Source organism: Garra rufa, chromosome 24 (genome assembly GCF_049309525.1).
Source record: "Garra rufa chromosome 24, GarRuf1.0, whole genome shotgun sequence".
NCBI classification, from domain to species: domain Eukaryota; kingdom Metazoa; phylum Chordata; class Actinopteri; order Cypriniformes; family Cyprinidae; genus Garra; species Garra rufa.
In genome coordinates, this window is record NC_133384.1 from 26078024 (window position 1) to 26091257 (window position 13234).

The 13234-nt window shown below is 35.1% G+C and overlaps 1 protein-coding gene across 2 annotated transcripts; it reads left to right on the forward strand.

The window, feature by feature from the left end:
- The first annotated feature begins 3086 nt into the window (after window positions 1-3086).
- Window positions 3087-11627, forward strand: mynn (myoneurin). 2 transcript variants are annotated; one of them, XM_073830870.1, is made up of 9 exons: window positions 3087-3164; window positions 3647-3686; window positions 3921-4211; window positions 5543-6909; window positions 7938-8097; window positions 8726-8904; window positions 9025-9108; window positions 9207-9293; window positions 10680-11627. In XM_073830870.1, exons 3-9 carry the CDS (start codon window positions 3940-3942, stop codon window positions 11072-11074), a joined length of 2544 nt encoding a protein of 847 aa, XP_073686971.1. In that variant the 5' UTR covers window positions 3087-3164; window positions 3647-3686; window positions 3921-3939; the 3' UTR covers window positions 11075-11627. The 2 variants fall into 2 exon arrangements, with proteins under 2 accessions (XP_073686971.1, XP_073686972.1); XM_073830871.1 differs by lacking the exon at window positions 9207-9293.
- Window positions 11628-13234: the final 1607 nt, after the last annotated feature.

The window sequence follows — 13234 nt, forward strand, 5'->3', positions numbered from 1 at the left end:
AATCAGAGATAGAATCTCAGCACCAGGCTTTGTTGGCGAGCTGCCCAGGAGAACCAACAGGCAGGGAGTCTCAGGCTGGGAGGGCAGGACTGGAGGGAACACAACACAAACATACAACATTCAAGACCACACAACACTAATTAGCACAACACAGGGAGAAACATGTAATATGTAAAAAAGGAAAAATAAAAATACCAAAAAAAAAAAAAAAAAAGAATAAAAGCAAAACAAAAAGGTAAAAAAGAATATCTGAATTTAAACTATAAAAAGTAATATTAAAGCCAAATAAAACAAGACTAGAAACAAGACAGAAGAACTACTAAAAATAATGTTTTAAGTAAATATTAGCAAGAAAGCTAAAAGGTAGTGATGTAACGTTTGACACCGAAGCTTCGAAGCTTGTATCAAAAAAACGAAACATCTCACAGTAAAGCACTGTACCGGAGCTTGATTCGTTTTGCCATAACCACATGACCTGTGACGTCCGATGCTTCGTTTTCACACACAACCACGTGACTGCTTCATATTCTGATTCAAATAACGCAAACTCCTTGCGCAGGTTTCAAGTGTCATTCGCTTATTGTTAAGAATAAAATCATAATACGGATAAATATGTACATGTGTAGTTTTGTGCATGTCAATTTTGTAGTTATCCTTGCTTCACTAGCACTTCTAATTAATAATAATTATTAGTCAACTTAACAGTTAATTTACTTTGAACATAGATGCCTACATAAACCATGCTTATATTTTTAGAATTTTATAAAAAAGTTTATTTACAGATTAATTCAAGTAAAATGACATTTTTATTATTTTTTAATTTCTGACGGTTTTCGTTGCACTTGATGTATTTGATGAAACTGTCCAAAATCGCTTTGAGATCTGGGACGCAAAGGCAACTTTTTCCAACTTTGGCCACAAGATGTCATTAGTGTGCAACGTGTTGAAAAGCTTCGAGTAATGAACCTTTTTACGATACAGTTGAGGGGAAAGCTTTAGTGCTTCGAAAAGCTTCATTTTCCCATCACTACTAAAAGGTATAAATAAAAACAAAAGCAGCAAAACTGCAGCAAGGCTACACCAAACTACAAGGCAGGATTGGAATATAGAGCAGCAAGTGAGCACTGCCTCTATGACACAAAACAAGCCCACAAACACTGAAAGAGAAATAGCACAATATAAAGGGAGAAAGGTAATGAGGGCCAGGTGAGCACAATTAGAAGAAACGAGGACAAGACAAGGGCTAAACAAGAGGGCGTGACCAAGGGAAACAAGGAGGTGGGACCACAGGAACACATGGTAGACACAAACAAAGACAAAGCCATGTGTTAAGACACAAGATAAACAAAGAAACATTAAACAAAGACAGCACAGACAAAGCTGCCAGGGCAGAGCTCTGACACTCTATATGATTTAGCAGCTTCCACACTTTTTTTTTTTTGCTTCTGTGGTTTAGACAGCATAAATTAGCAGAACAACATATTCAGTACTATATTAACCGTGCAATCCATGCTGTTGTTTACATCAATTGCGACTTTATCTCACAATTCTGACTTTTTTTTTTGCAATTCTGACTTTGTATCTCGCAATTCTGACTTTGTATCTCGCAATTCTGACTTTGTATCTCGCAATTCTGACTTTGTATTTCACAATTCTGAAATTGTATCTTTTGTAATTCTGACTTTTTTTTGCAATTGCGACTTTGTATCTTACAATCCTGACTTTTTTCTCACAATTGCGACTTTGTATCTCACAATTCTGACTTCTTCCTCGCAATTGCGACTTTGTATCTCGCAATTCTGATTTTTTTTTCAAAATTGTGAGATATAAACAAGCAATTGCGTTATAAGGTGCTGTTCTCAGGAAAAAAAGATGTTCACAGAATTGCTAGTTTCTCACAATTCTGACTTAACTCGCAATTGTGAGTTTATATCACACAATTCTGACTTTATAACTCGCAACTGTGAGTTTATCTCACAATTCTGAGAAAAAAGTCATTATTGCGAGTTTGTATCATGCAATTCTAAGGGAAAAAAGTCTCAATTTTGAGATAACAAGTTGCAGTAACCTTTAAAAAAATTATTCAGTGACAGAAAAGGATTAATCGGATTGCATTAAAATAGCTTAATTTGTGTTCCAGAGATGAACGAAGGTCTTACGTATTTTGGAACAACATGAGAGTGAGTAAATAATGACAGAATTTTAATTTTTGTGTAAACAATCCCTTCAATAAATTAGGGTGACCATATTTTAGTTTTTAACAAAGAGGACGTAAGAGGGTATGGTGGGGGCGGGGTGTTGGAGGTTGTGTTGGGGTCCTAGTTTTGGTATCAAAACATGTTATTTCCATACCAAAACTACATATTTTACAGTCACCGTTATTCAGATTGATCATAACACAGCTAAAAAGCTTCCTACCACAGTGGCTATCCTTCACAAAACTAATATCTATCAGTTTTATCACAGATAGACGGCAAAATGTTTCAATAATAAGCATTTCAGTCAAATGGAATCTATGCAATATTTCTAACTTTTAACCCACGGGAAAATAATCCGCCGCAACAGTTTAAAATCAGCCCATTTTCGTGGAAAAAAAATGCGAATTTGGCAACCCTACATCCAACACGAGCTGCATTGAATGCGATATAAATAGCGATTTAGGATGGATTAAGAAAACAGTCCCGCGCAAGGCTTTAAAACAAAAACGCACAGGCGACTGTAGAAAGCAAAAGCCGAATGCTGGACATTTTGGGCGATTTAGGAATGCATTTTAAGTCCAAAAAAGAGGACGTGTCCGGGGAAAAGAGAACGTATGGTCACCCTAAATAAATGCATCAAAAAGAAGGGGAAAATGTTATGATGAAGTAAAATCTTTTAAGTATGACTTTTGCGTTGGAATTGTAATTAAATAAAAGTACCTACAAGTACAAGTACACATTAAACACTATAGTAATGAAGTACAGTTACTACACACTGTAGTCCTTGAAAGTACAAGTTTCTGGTCACTTGTGTGTTTGGCTCCACCTAATGGCGACAGCTGTCATTTTGGCTCAAACACCGGAAAGAATTCAGACGGGAGGATATGACGTCACCGACCAAATCCCCTTGAAGACCTCGAAAATGGCCGTCAAAGCAAAGAGATTTTAATCTACTGTCGAAATAACGTGAGACCTGAATTCTTATTAAAATTCGAATTTAACTGTATATTTATCAATCACATAATTTAAATAATTATTGCACGACTCGGTGTTGTGCTTGTAATATACGGACCGAGCCTGTGAATGGCAGCTTTACGCGCTCTACCGGATCGAGCATTTTCGAAATAAGAGCCCTTTGTTTTTGCATGTCAAAATTATAAACATTCCTCTCCGCAGCCATTTAGAAAACAATGCATCTAGCTTATTTTAGTGCATATTTACGACTAGAATTATTGGGTGCATAATAATATTTTGAGTGGCCTTTAACGGGGATAGTTTGTTAGCAAGCTCGTTATTGCAGCCAACTTTTGAGTAATGGGCGGGAACTTTTATTTTCCTTAGCTGATGTTGTCCAGTCTGAACAATCGCTAGTTTTATATTGAGCAATGGTTCATTTATATGTGCACAAGTTATATATATTTACATGCATGTCTGTTTCATTTAAACAGGATTTTGGGTGTGGTTTATACCATTATAAATTTACGTGCGGTGAGTGAATTAATTTTGTTATTTTGTTTATTGCTTGTAAAATTATTGCATGTAAAATAGGTTCATGATAGGTCAAGTTCATCCAAAATGTAAATAATTTAATCATTTATTCATGTTGTTTACCATTATGTTGTTCCAAACCTTTATTATTAGAACTCACCACTTTTATTATATGGAATGAGGATGCAGTGCAAAATTTTTGATGTTCTAATATGTTCATGATGCTTATTGCAGGTTGCTCCTCTTCCACGTCATGCCACATATCACCCACAGTGAGTTTCTTCTAGAGCAGCTGAAGAGGCAACGTGAGAGAAGCTTTCTGTGTGACTGCACAGTAGCAATAGGACAGTCTCAATATAATGCACACCACAATGTTCTGGCAGCCTTTAGCGAGTATTTCTCCACGCAGTCTATTGATGCTGGAAAGGAGAATGCCACCATAACTTTGGACCCAGAGCTGGTGAGCGGGGCTGTGTTTGAAAGACTACTGACTTACATTTACACCGGGGACTTGAGTATGGACAGGTGAGTCGATTATTGATATCTGTATGTATTGTTATCGATATTTAGAAGTACTGAAAAATTAACGTAAATAAATTAATTGGAAATTTTCGTTAATAAATACGGATTTTAAAGTAATTTTAAAATGCACTACCAGTCAAACGTTTTCGAACAGTAAGATTTTTAATGTTTTTTTTTAAGAAGTCTCTTTTGCTCACCAAGCCTGCATTTATTTGATCCAAGGTATAGAGAAAACTTTTAAAAAAATGTTTAAATATTTTTACTATTTAAAACAACTGTTTTCTATTTAAATATATTTCAAAATGTAATTTATTCTTGTGATTTCAAACCTGAATTTTAGCATCATTACTCCTGCCATGTAATCCTTCAGAAATCCTTGTAATATTCTGATTGGCTGCTCAAACTTTTATTATTATTACGTTGAAAATGGCTGAGTAGAAACTTCAGGTTTTTCTGATGAATAGAAAGTTCAGAAGAATAGCAGTTATCTGAAATAGACATTTTTTTGTAACATTGTAAATGTCTTTATCATTACGTTTGATCAATTTAAAGCATCCTTGCTAAATAAAAATATTAATTTTTGTAATCTCTTTCCCTAAAAAAAAAAAAAAAAACAAAAAACATACTGACTCCAAGCTTTTGAAAGGTGTAGTGTATGATGTTGCAAAAGATTTTATTTCAGATAAATGCTGATCTTTGGATCTTTCTATTCATCAAAAACTGAAAAAATGTGCTGAACTGTTTTAAATACTGATAATAATAAAAAATCAGCTCATTAGAATGATTTCTGAAGGATCACGTGACATTTAGCTTTGATCACAGGAATAAATTACATTTTAAAATATATTCAAATAAAAAGCAGTTATTTTAAATAGTAAAATTATTTAACAATATTACTGATTTTCCTGTGTTTTGGATCAAATAAATGCAGGCTTGCTGACCAGAAGAGACTTCTTTAAAAACATTAAAAATCTAAAAAAAAAAAAAAAAAAAAAAAGACTGGTAATGTATATATTAAATATGAATAAAAGTGCATATTCACAACTGAAAAAAATTGTTTACCTGACTAGATCAAATATAAAAAATGTATATTGGAAGTCATGGAAATGTATTCTATAAAGTTATTTTGTGAGTAGTGTGAAAATTCTAAAAGTAGTGAGTATGAACTTTTAGTTTTACTCTTCCACTTTTTTTTACTTAACTATTAACTATTTAATCTGCTAAATGTTATTTTGGCAAAAACTTTATCTTCATAGATTAAAACTAATATATATTTATATAGTTCATATAGTTCTAACTATAGTTCATAAATTCCTTTGCTTTGTTTTCCACAGAGAGGAAATTGAAAGTGTTCAGAAAGCTGCATCTTATCTTGGGATGCCCGAGGTTGTAGCTCGTTGTACTTTAACACAAGATGATATAAAAATTGGTGGCTCACCCACAAGACAAGCAGAGTATGAAGACCCACGTTCCCCCTTGAGCCCAGACGACTACGAACCTTTAGAGCCAATCGCAGAGGTGGAAGAACGAGTTGAGAGGTTAAGAGAGAAAAAAGAAGATGGGTTACAGGATGATCCCGCATCTATGGACGAAGCCCAGTCATCCAGCGATCAGACGCCGCAGAGAAGCGGCAGCAAGAGAGGGAGGAAACCCAAAACTAGGCTGTACGAGGATGAGGTTGAGATTGAGACCATCACAGCTCACAGAGGCAGAGGAAGAGGTCGGGGGAGACCGAGAGGTCGCCCACGCATAAGGCCGTTGACTTCTGATTCAACTGAACAATCTCCTGTGCAGCAAACTATGAGTCCAAATAGCAGCTCGGTAGGGAGAGGAAGCGGAAGACCAAGAGGTCGTCCACGGGTTAGACCTCTGTCCACTGACAGAGATGATTCCGGAAACGCTGAAGATGAATCTGTAGCAAACGAGGCTCACAAAAAAGGACATGCACAAATTAGACCCCTATCCTCAGGTGCAGAAGGAGACAACGGAGAAGAACAAGGAGACGTCCAAGAAACAGAACTTGTTGAAGAAGATTCTGTGAACGCTGGTGAGGAAGATGACGGTCATGAAAAGACTGATGTGGAAAACACAGATGACGGTCCTGTAAAACGAGGAAGAGGAAGACCACGGATGAAATCGTCAACCACTGAGAACCAAACTACAAACACTGAAAGCGCAAATACAAACACAGAAGATGGCTCAGAACCTTTAAAGACGAAAGAGAACGAAGGGACCGGCCGTAAAAGAGGAAGACCTCGATCCAAACCCGAGTCTTCAAATCCAACAGAGAACAGTGGAGAAGAAGCGAGTGGAGATGCTGAGAAACACCCTGAAGAAGGCTCATCTCAAGCTACTGAAGATTCAGAGTCAAATCCTGCGAAGAAGGTCCGCACCAGCAACAGAAAGCGAAGCTTGAGTAGAAAGCTAAAAGAAAGCCAAGCGAGTAATGAGGAAGAAGATGATGTAGAAGATGAAGAAATTAGCAATGACAATGAGGACTGGGCCGGAGAGGAAGAAGTGAAGCCTTTGCAGGACAAACACAGGCCTATTTGTAACATCTGCGGGAACCTCTTCTCAGAGATGAGCAGTCTGCGCAGACACATGCGCATACACAAGGGCCTCAAACCCTATCAGTGCCAGCTCTGTACCCGATCCTTCAGACAGGGAAACCAGCTGAAGACACATATGCGGATACACACAGGTATGACTCTTTGCACTTACATCACAGTTTTGTCAGTTACCTGGATGCATGGCTATATTGGCGATACTCGGATGTAAACAACAGCATGGGTTGTACAGTTAATGTACTACAGAATACGTTGTTCTGTTAATTTATTCTTTCTAAACCATGGAAAAAACATGTGGAAGCTGTTGAACCATATAGGGATGGACTTAAGCAATATTTTGACAAACTAAAGTTGATAGGTGGTAAAGATACGAACAAGACAGGAAATGATAAGAACAAACACAAATGTTGACGAGATTCTTGCCCTGGAAATGGTTCAGTTTGTCCAACCACAAACACGTCTTGTTCCTCAGACAGTTTTTGCACGCTTTTTCTTGATTTGTTATAAGTTTTGGCAGTCTGTTGTACTCCAGATGTTTTTCCTGGTTCAACCGATTAGTACAGCCCAAAACATGACAATAATTGATCATTTTCAGCAGCAGTAATCAGCAAAATATGCGAGTTTTGTTCAGTTCAGTGACATTGTTTACATTCAGTGCTGCCAATATGGCCAATTGATGATGCATTGTGAAAACACTCTATAGACTCGTTAACTTGAACGAATTTGTCTTATGTAGTTTTGATATATAATGTAGTAATATATTGTAAAATGTAGTTTATTCCTGTGATGGCAAAGCTGAATTTTCATCGTCATTACTCCAGTCTTCAGTGTCACATGATTCTTCAGAAGTCATTCTGATATGGTGATTTGCTGCTCAAGAAACGTTTTTTTTTTTAGCAATATTGAAAGACATTGTGCAGCTTAATATTTGTGGAAACTGATACATTTTTTTATGAGTAGCATTTATATGAAACATAAATCTTTTTGTGATATTATTATATATGTATTTACTGTCACTTTTTTATCATTTTAATGCATCCATGCTGAAAAAAAACTATAAATTTCTTTTAAAATAATCTAAAATCTTAATCACACTAAAGATTTTGCCATAACTTTGTTTATAGCTTAATGTAAAGTGATACATGTTCTGTTTTGTATTCAGGGGAGAAGCCCTTCAATTGTACATCTTGCGATGCACGTTTTGCTCAGAAATGTCAGCTGGTCTACCATTGCCGCATGCATCACGGAGAAGAAAAGCCGCATAAATGTGATTTCTGCGGAGCAGCTTTTGCCACATCAAGCAATCTGAAAATTCACATAAGGTATGTGTAGTGCAATTCATGAGCAGTATTCTTATTACATTTAATTTTTTTTTTTTTTTAAATTACACATGTATGGGCATTGATTCAAATCCGGTCTGCTTCTCAAAAACTTCTTTGCTGTACTATTCCATAAAATTAGAGATCTCACACTTAAAGGGATAGCTCACCCAAAAATGAAAATTCTGTCATTAATTACTCACCCTCATGTCGTTCCAAACCAGTACAACCTTTGTTCATTTTGGGAACACAAATTAAGATAATTTTGATGAAATCAAGAGCTGACCCTGCCTAGACAGCAATGCAACTACATAAATAACTCTTCTAAACAAATTCTTCTATTCTGTGTCAGTCTTCAACGTGCGTTAATGAGAGTACCATGACGCATGCATGTGGTGCTGCTGATGCAGGAGCCTGTGTTGAATAAATAGTTAAAAAAAGTTGCCATTTTTGTTTTCTTTGTGCGCAAAAAGTTTGAATTAAGGTTGAATTACTGATTATGGACTACTTTAACAATGTCCTTACTACCTTTCTGGGCTGTGAATGTGTCAGTTGCATTGATGTCTCTGTCATTAAAATATCAATAGTAAATTAGGAGAATAAGTTCTCATCATTTCTCATTTGCTCTCAGGAAGCACAGTGGTGAGAAGCCCTATGAGTGTGGAGAATGTGGGAAGCGCTTCACACAGGCCAGTACTCTGATGTACCACAAGCGGCGACACACGGGGGAGAAACCCTATATCTGCGACACGTGTGGCATGGCATTCGCTGTGTCCAGCTCTCTCATCGCTCACACCAGGAAACACACCGGTGAGTGTCTAATGCATTCAATAACACTTTCAACATTTTCTGTTTTCTATTTGCTAACATACTGATGCCACAGGGAGTCTGTGTTTAATAAATGATTTTTTTCTTTCCCTTTTATTTTAGGTGTGACCCCATATATATGCTTGGATTGTGGAAAGCCTTGCTTAACTGCCGGGGAACTTCGAAAGCACATGGACATCCACAATGGTAAATTTAGTTAATAAAAGCAAGTGATTCATTTTCAAAATGGAAATCTTGCAAGAATATATCCAAATACATATTTATCTATGTCATTTTACCTGTAGGATCAAGAAAAGTGAGGTGTAACCTGTGTGGGAACATGTTTTCGGACATATATAGCTTGAAGAAGCACAGCATTTTGAAGCATAACGGTGTGTTATTTGAATGTTTTTTTGTTTTGTTTATTATTAAAAAATATGAAAGCCTGTTTCCACCACTGAATAAAAAATTAAACGACTTTTGATCTTACAATTCTGACTTTTTTTCTCAGAATGGCTTAATAGAAAAACTCAATTCAGAGAAAATAAATTAGGATTGTGAGATGTAAACTCATAATTCTGAGAAATAAAGTCAGAATTGCGAAATATAAACTCGCAATTGCAAAAAATAAAGTCAGAAGACATTAAAAAGTGAGATTAAAACTTTTTTCTTGCAATTGCGAGTTTATGTCTTGCAATTTAGATTTTTGATAAACAGATTTTTTGAGTTCAGTTCTGAGGGGGAAGAAGACTGATACGTTCTCATAATTGTGTTTAAATCTCACAATTCCTACTTCATTTCTGAACTGACTTTCTCAGATTTGAAAGTTTAAATCTTTCAAAAAAAGTTAGAACTGTGAGTTTATGCAAGAGATCTAAAACTATATTTCTATATAAACTATATCACTCACATAAACTCGCAGTTCTGACTTTTTTTCCCAGTATTGCATGATTATAAAGTCAAAATTCGCAGTTCTTAGAGAAAAAAGAATTTTATATTAGATATAGATCTAGTTCTAGATTCTCTTAATTCAGAGAAAAAAGTCAGAATTGTGAGATAAAAAGTCACAATTTTATTTTTTATTCAGTATTGAAAACGGGCTTTCATTTTTTATTTCACAATTCTGGCTTTTTTCTCAATTGCATGATACATACTCAAAAATTCTGGCTTTTTACTTAGAACTGAGGGGAAAAAAATGTAGTTTAGAATAATTAAAAATAAATAAATTATATTTTTGAAAGAAATCTCAATCTTGTGTTCACCAGGGACATACTGTTTATGTTATAAACAGTAATATTGTCCAATATTATTCCAATTTAAAATTCCAGTTTAAAAGAATCTTAAATTCTTTTTAAAAATTCGGCAAAGCTGAATTTTCAGCTTCATTACTCCAGTCTTCGGTGTCACATGATCCTTCAGAAATCATTTTAATATGCTCATTTGCTGCTCTAAAATATGTCTTATTATCAATGTTGATAACAGTTGTGCTGCTTTATATTTTTGTGGAAACCTTTACGATATGTCACCATTCAATAGTTTGGAATAAGTAAGAATGCATTAAATTGATCAAAAGTAACATTAAAGAGTTATAATTTTACAAAACCTTTCTGTTTTAAATAAATGCTGTTCTTTTGAACTTTGTTCATCGAAAAAACCTTGGGGAAAAAAAAAAAAACGTGCCAGAGTTTCCACAAAAATTATTGACCAGTTCAGTTGTGTATATAACATAATTGATCTATCCATTCATCTAAATATCTATTTTTAAACATACTTTTCAGCTCTTCCAGGCCAAGAGCCGCCGCCTCCTGTGAAAACCGACCCAACGCAGTGTCCTCTCAACATCCCCATCGACCACCAGGGCCTGATCGCACGTGTCCGCTCTGCCCTCGTTGATTCCCAAGACCATGAAATTCAGATGGAGCCCCCGTTGCCAATTTTGCCCCCAGAACCCTCATTTATTATCCAACAATCAGAGCCTCAGATGATCATACAGCATGCAGACGGCACAGAACCCTCCATGATCTTCCAGCACGCAGAATCGTCTGAAGCACCGGTTCTCATCCAACACGGAGAATCAGGCGAGCAAGTGAGCTATGTAGTGGAACAGTATGAAATCCCAGGAACCGCTGAAATGGAGCACACACAGATTGTCATCGTTCAGACCATTGATTAAAATCCCCGGCTTTTACTTTTATTTTAAATGTATTTTCTCCATTAAGTGAAGACTGAGGAATGGGATCAGTTACACAAACAGTCATAAACATCCCTTCAGATAACTTGTTTTCTAAGCGCTTGAATGATGAGCTCTTAGCAGATACCAGTTATACAAAGCTATCGAGTGAATGCGTGGGGCTTCTCCTCTCTTGCTTTTTCGTAATTAAATGTAAAGTCACATTCAGAGCAGAATCTGGCTCATTAAAGGCATAAAGTATTTTCTGAAATGAAGGCAAGGCCAAACTTACGTTTAGCTGTAATATAAAAATCTCTGCATTTTGGTTCGTTTAAAAAGACTTTTCTATTTAATTCAAAGGACAGTGCGGCTCTACATTACAACTAACTTGGTCATTCTGATATTTTGAACTATGCGTTTGTCTTTTAGAAGTATGACATGTAAATATCTATAATGTTATATGACCCAGTCTCTGAACAATTTCATATATACAGTAATGTGAAATCATTTGGATCCTCTAACAAACTGGGCAACTTTTATAATAAATCATCTCACGTCTGAATATTTGTTGTGGTTGATATATATGTTTTTGAGTAAGACATATTTAACTCAGTAGTCAGTACCCATCAATATTACTTGTAGTAGTTTCTTTTTTAGGGTGATTCTTCAACGAATGGAAGTTTTCTGTCCACTAGGATGATTTTAAAGAAAAAACTATATCAACCTTTTTATTTAACATGGAAAAGACTTTGGTTCTCATTTCATAGGAAAATAATAAGAAGATGTGCGGTAAACGGTAAAACTGTTTGCACTATGAACCAATGTGCTCATAATTAAGATAATAAGTAAAAATAATATGGTAAGATACACCAATTTGCAATATCAAGCTGCAAAACCAGCTGTTTTGTACAGCTAAAAATAACTGGATGTGGATGAGACCAGAAGACAGATACAAAATTACAAATCGCCGAACCCATTCTTAAGAAAGGGTGGATATATAAAACATTAATTCTATTCGATTTTTTTTTTTTTACATTTACTTAATATGAAGAGTGTTGAACTTACAAGAACTTCTCTATTTTGGGTTTGTTTTTACCTTATATTTATGTTTTTTTTTTTTTTTTAAGTTATGACATTACCTTCCCTACAAGTATTTAAAAAAGTTTTTTTTCCTGTTGGGTTTTACATCTTGATATCAGGTAATATATTTAAACTTGATCTCAGGTAATCTGAATTCAGAAACAGTCCATTTCTTTATATTTATATAAATGAATATAATTTACAGATGACTAGCTTTTTATTATTATAGGTCCAATACTACTTTCAAGGCCCAATTCCTTCAGAATGTGAGTACTGTTTTTTTCCCCCTACATTTTAGTGGATATATGACACATCATTTACATATTTTGAATACTTTTGTAACACGTTTATAAAGAAAATATTTTGTGAAAGATTCAATAGGTATGTTTCTCGATGTTTTCCTATTCTCGATGACTTAGAATGTTGTTTCTTTAACCACATTTCTATATATCTTTTTTATACACACACACACATATGCATGAAGTCAAACCAAAAATTATTCAGACACCAGATATAATTTTTTAACAAGTGGGTGCAGGGCACTATAGTTCATTTATACAAGTGAGGATAGCAAAATAAAGTAAACCATATATTATACCCAAACATTCTTAAGTTGATACAAATCTAGGACCAAAAATTATTCAGACACTTCTACCTGACCATGGTTTGCTTAAGAGTTTTTTTTTTTCACAGACTGTACAAAATTAAGCATTGCTTGGTAATATTGGTCAACAAAGTACTGATAGTTGTGTGAATATTGTCATACAGTTGTCTGAATTTTTGGTCGATTGTAATCCATTACATACCTTTCTGTCAAAGATATCTGACATTATCAAGATGAGTTTGTTCTGACGCAGATTTCTTGTCATATTTTATTACCATTTTCTAAACTACAGCGAGTAAACTGATATAATGAAAAGTGTTGAAGGTGTCTGAGTCTGAATAAATTTTGGTTTGACTGTACATTTCATTTATTCATTCATTCGAGATAACCGTTATCTTCGACCTGAAGATGTCGCCATTGCGCAGTTGCGTTTTATATAGGCATGGAATTAGCCTCTGTTGCCTTAACAACTTAAAGCG

Bases quoted from the DNA above. Each gene is read 5' to 3' on its own strand.
- mynn (XM_073830870.1), top strand. From the start codon at position 3,940: ATGCCACATATCACCCACAGTGAGTTTCTTCTAGAGCAGCTGAAGAGG. The intron at 8,098-8,725 runs GTATGTGTAGTG...ATTTGCTCTCAG, and splicing joins AATCTGAAAATTCACATAAG to GAAGCACAGTGGTGAGAAGC. The intron at 9,294-10,679 runs GTGTGTTATTTG...CATACTTTTCAG, and splicing joins CAGCATTTTGAAGCATAACG to CTCTTCCAGGCCAAGAGCCG.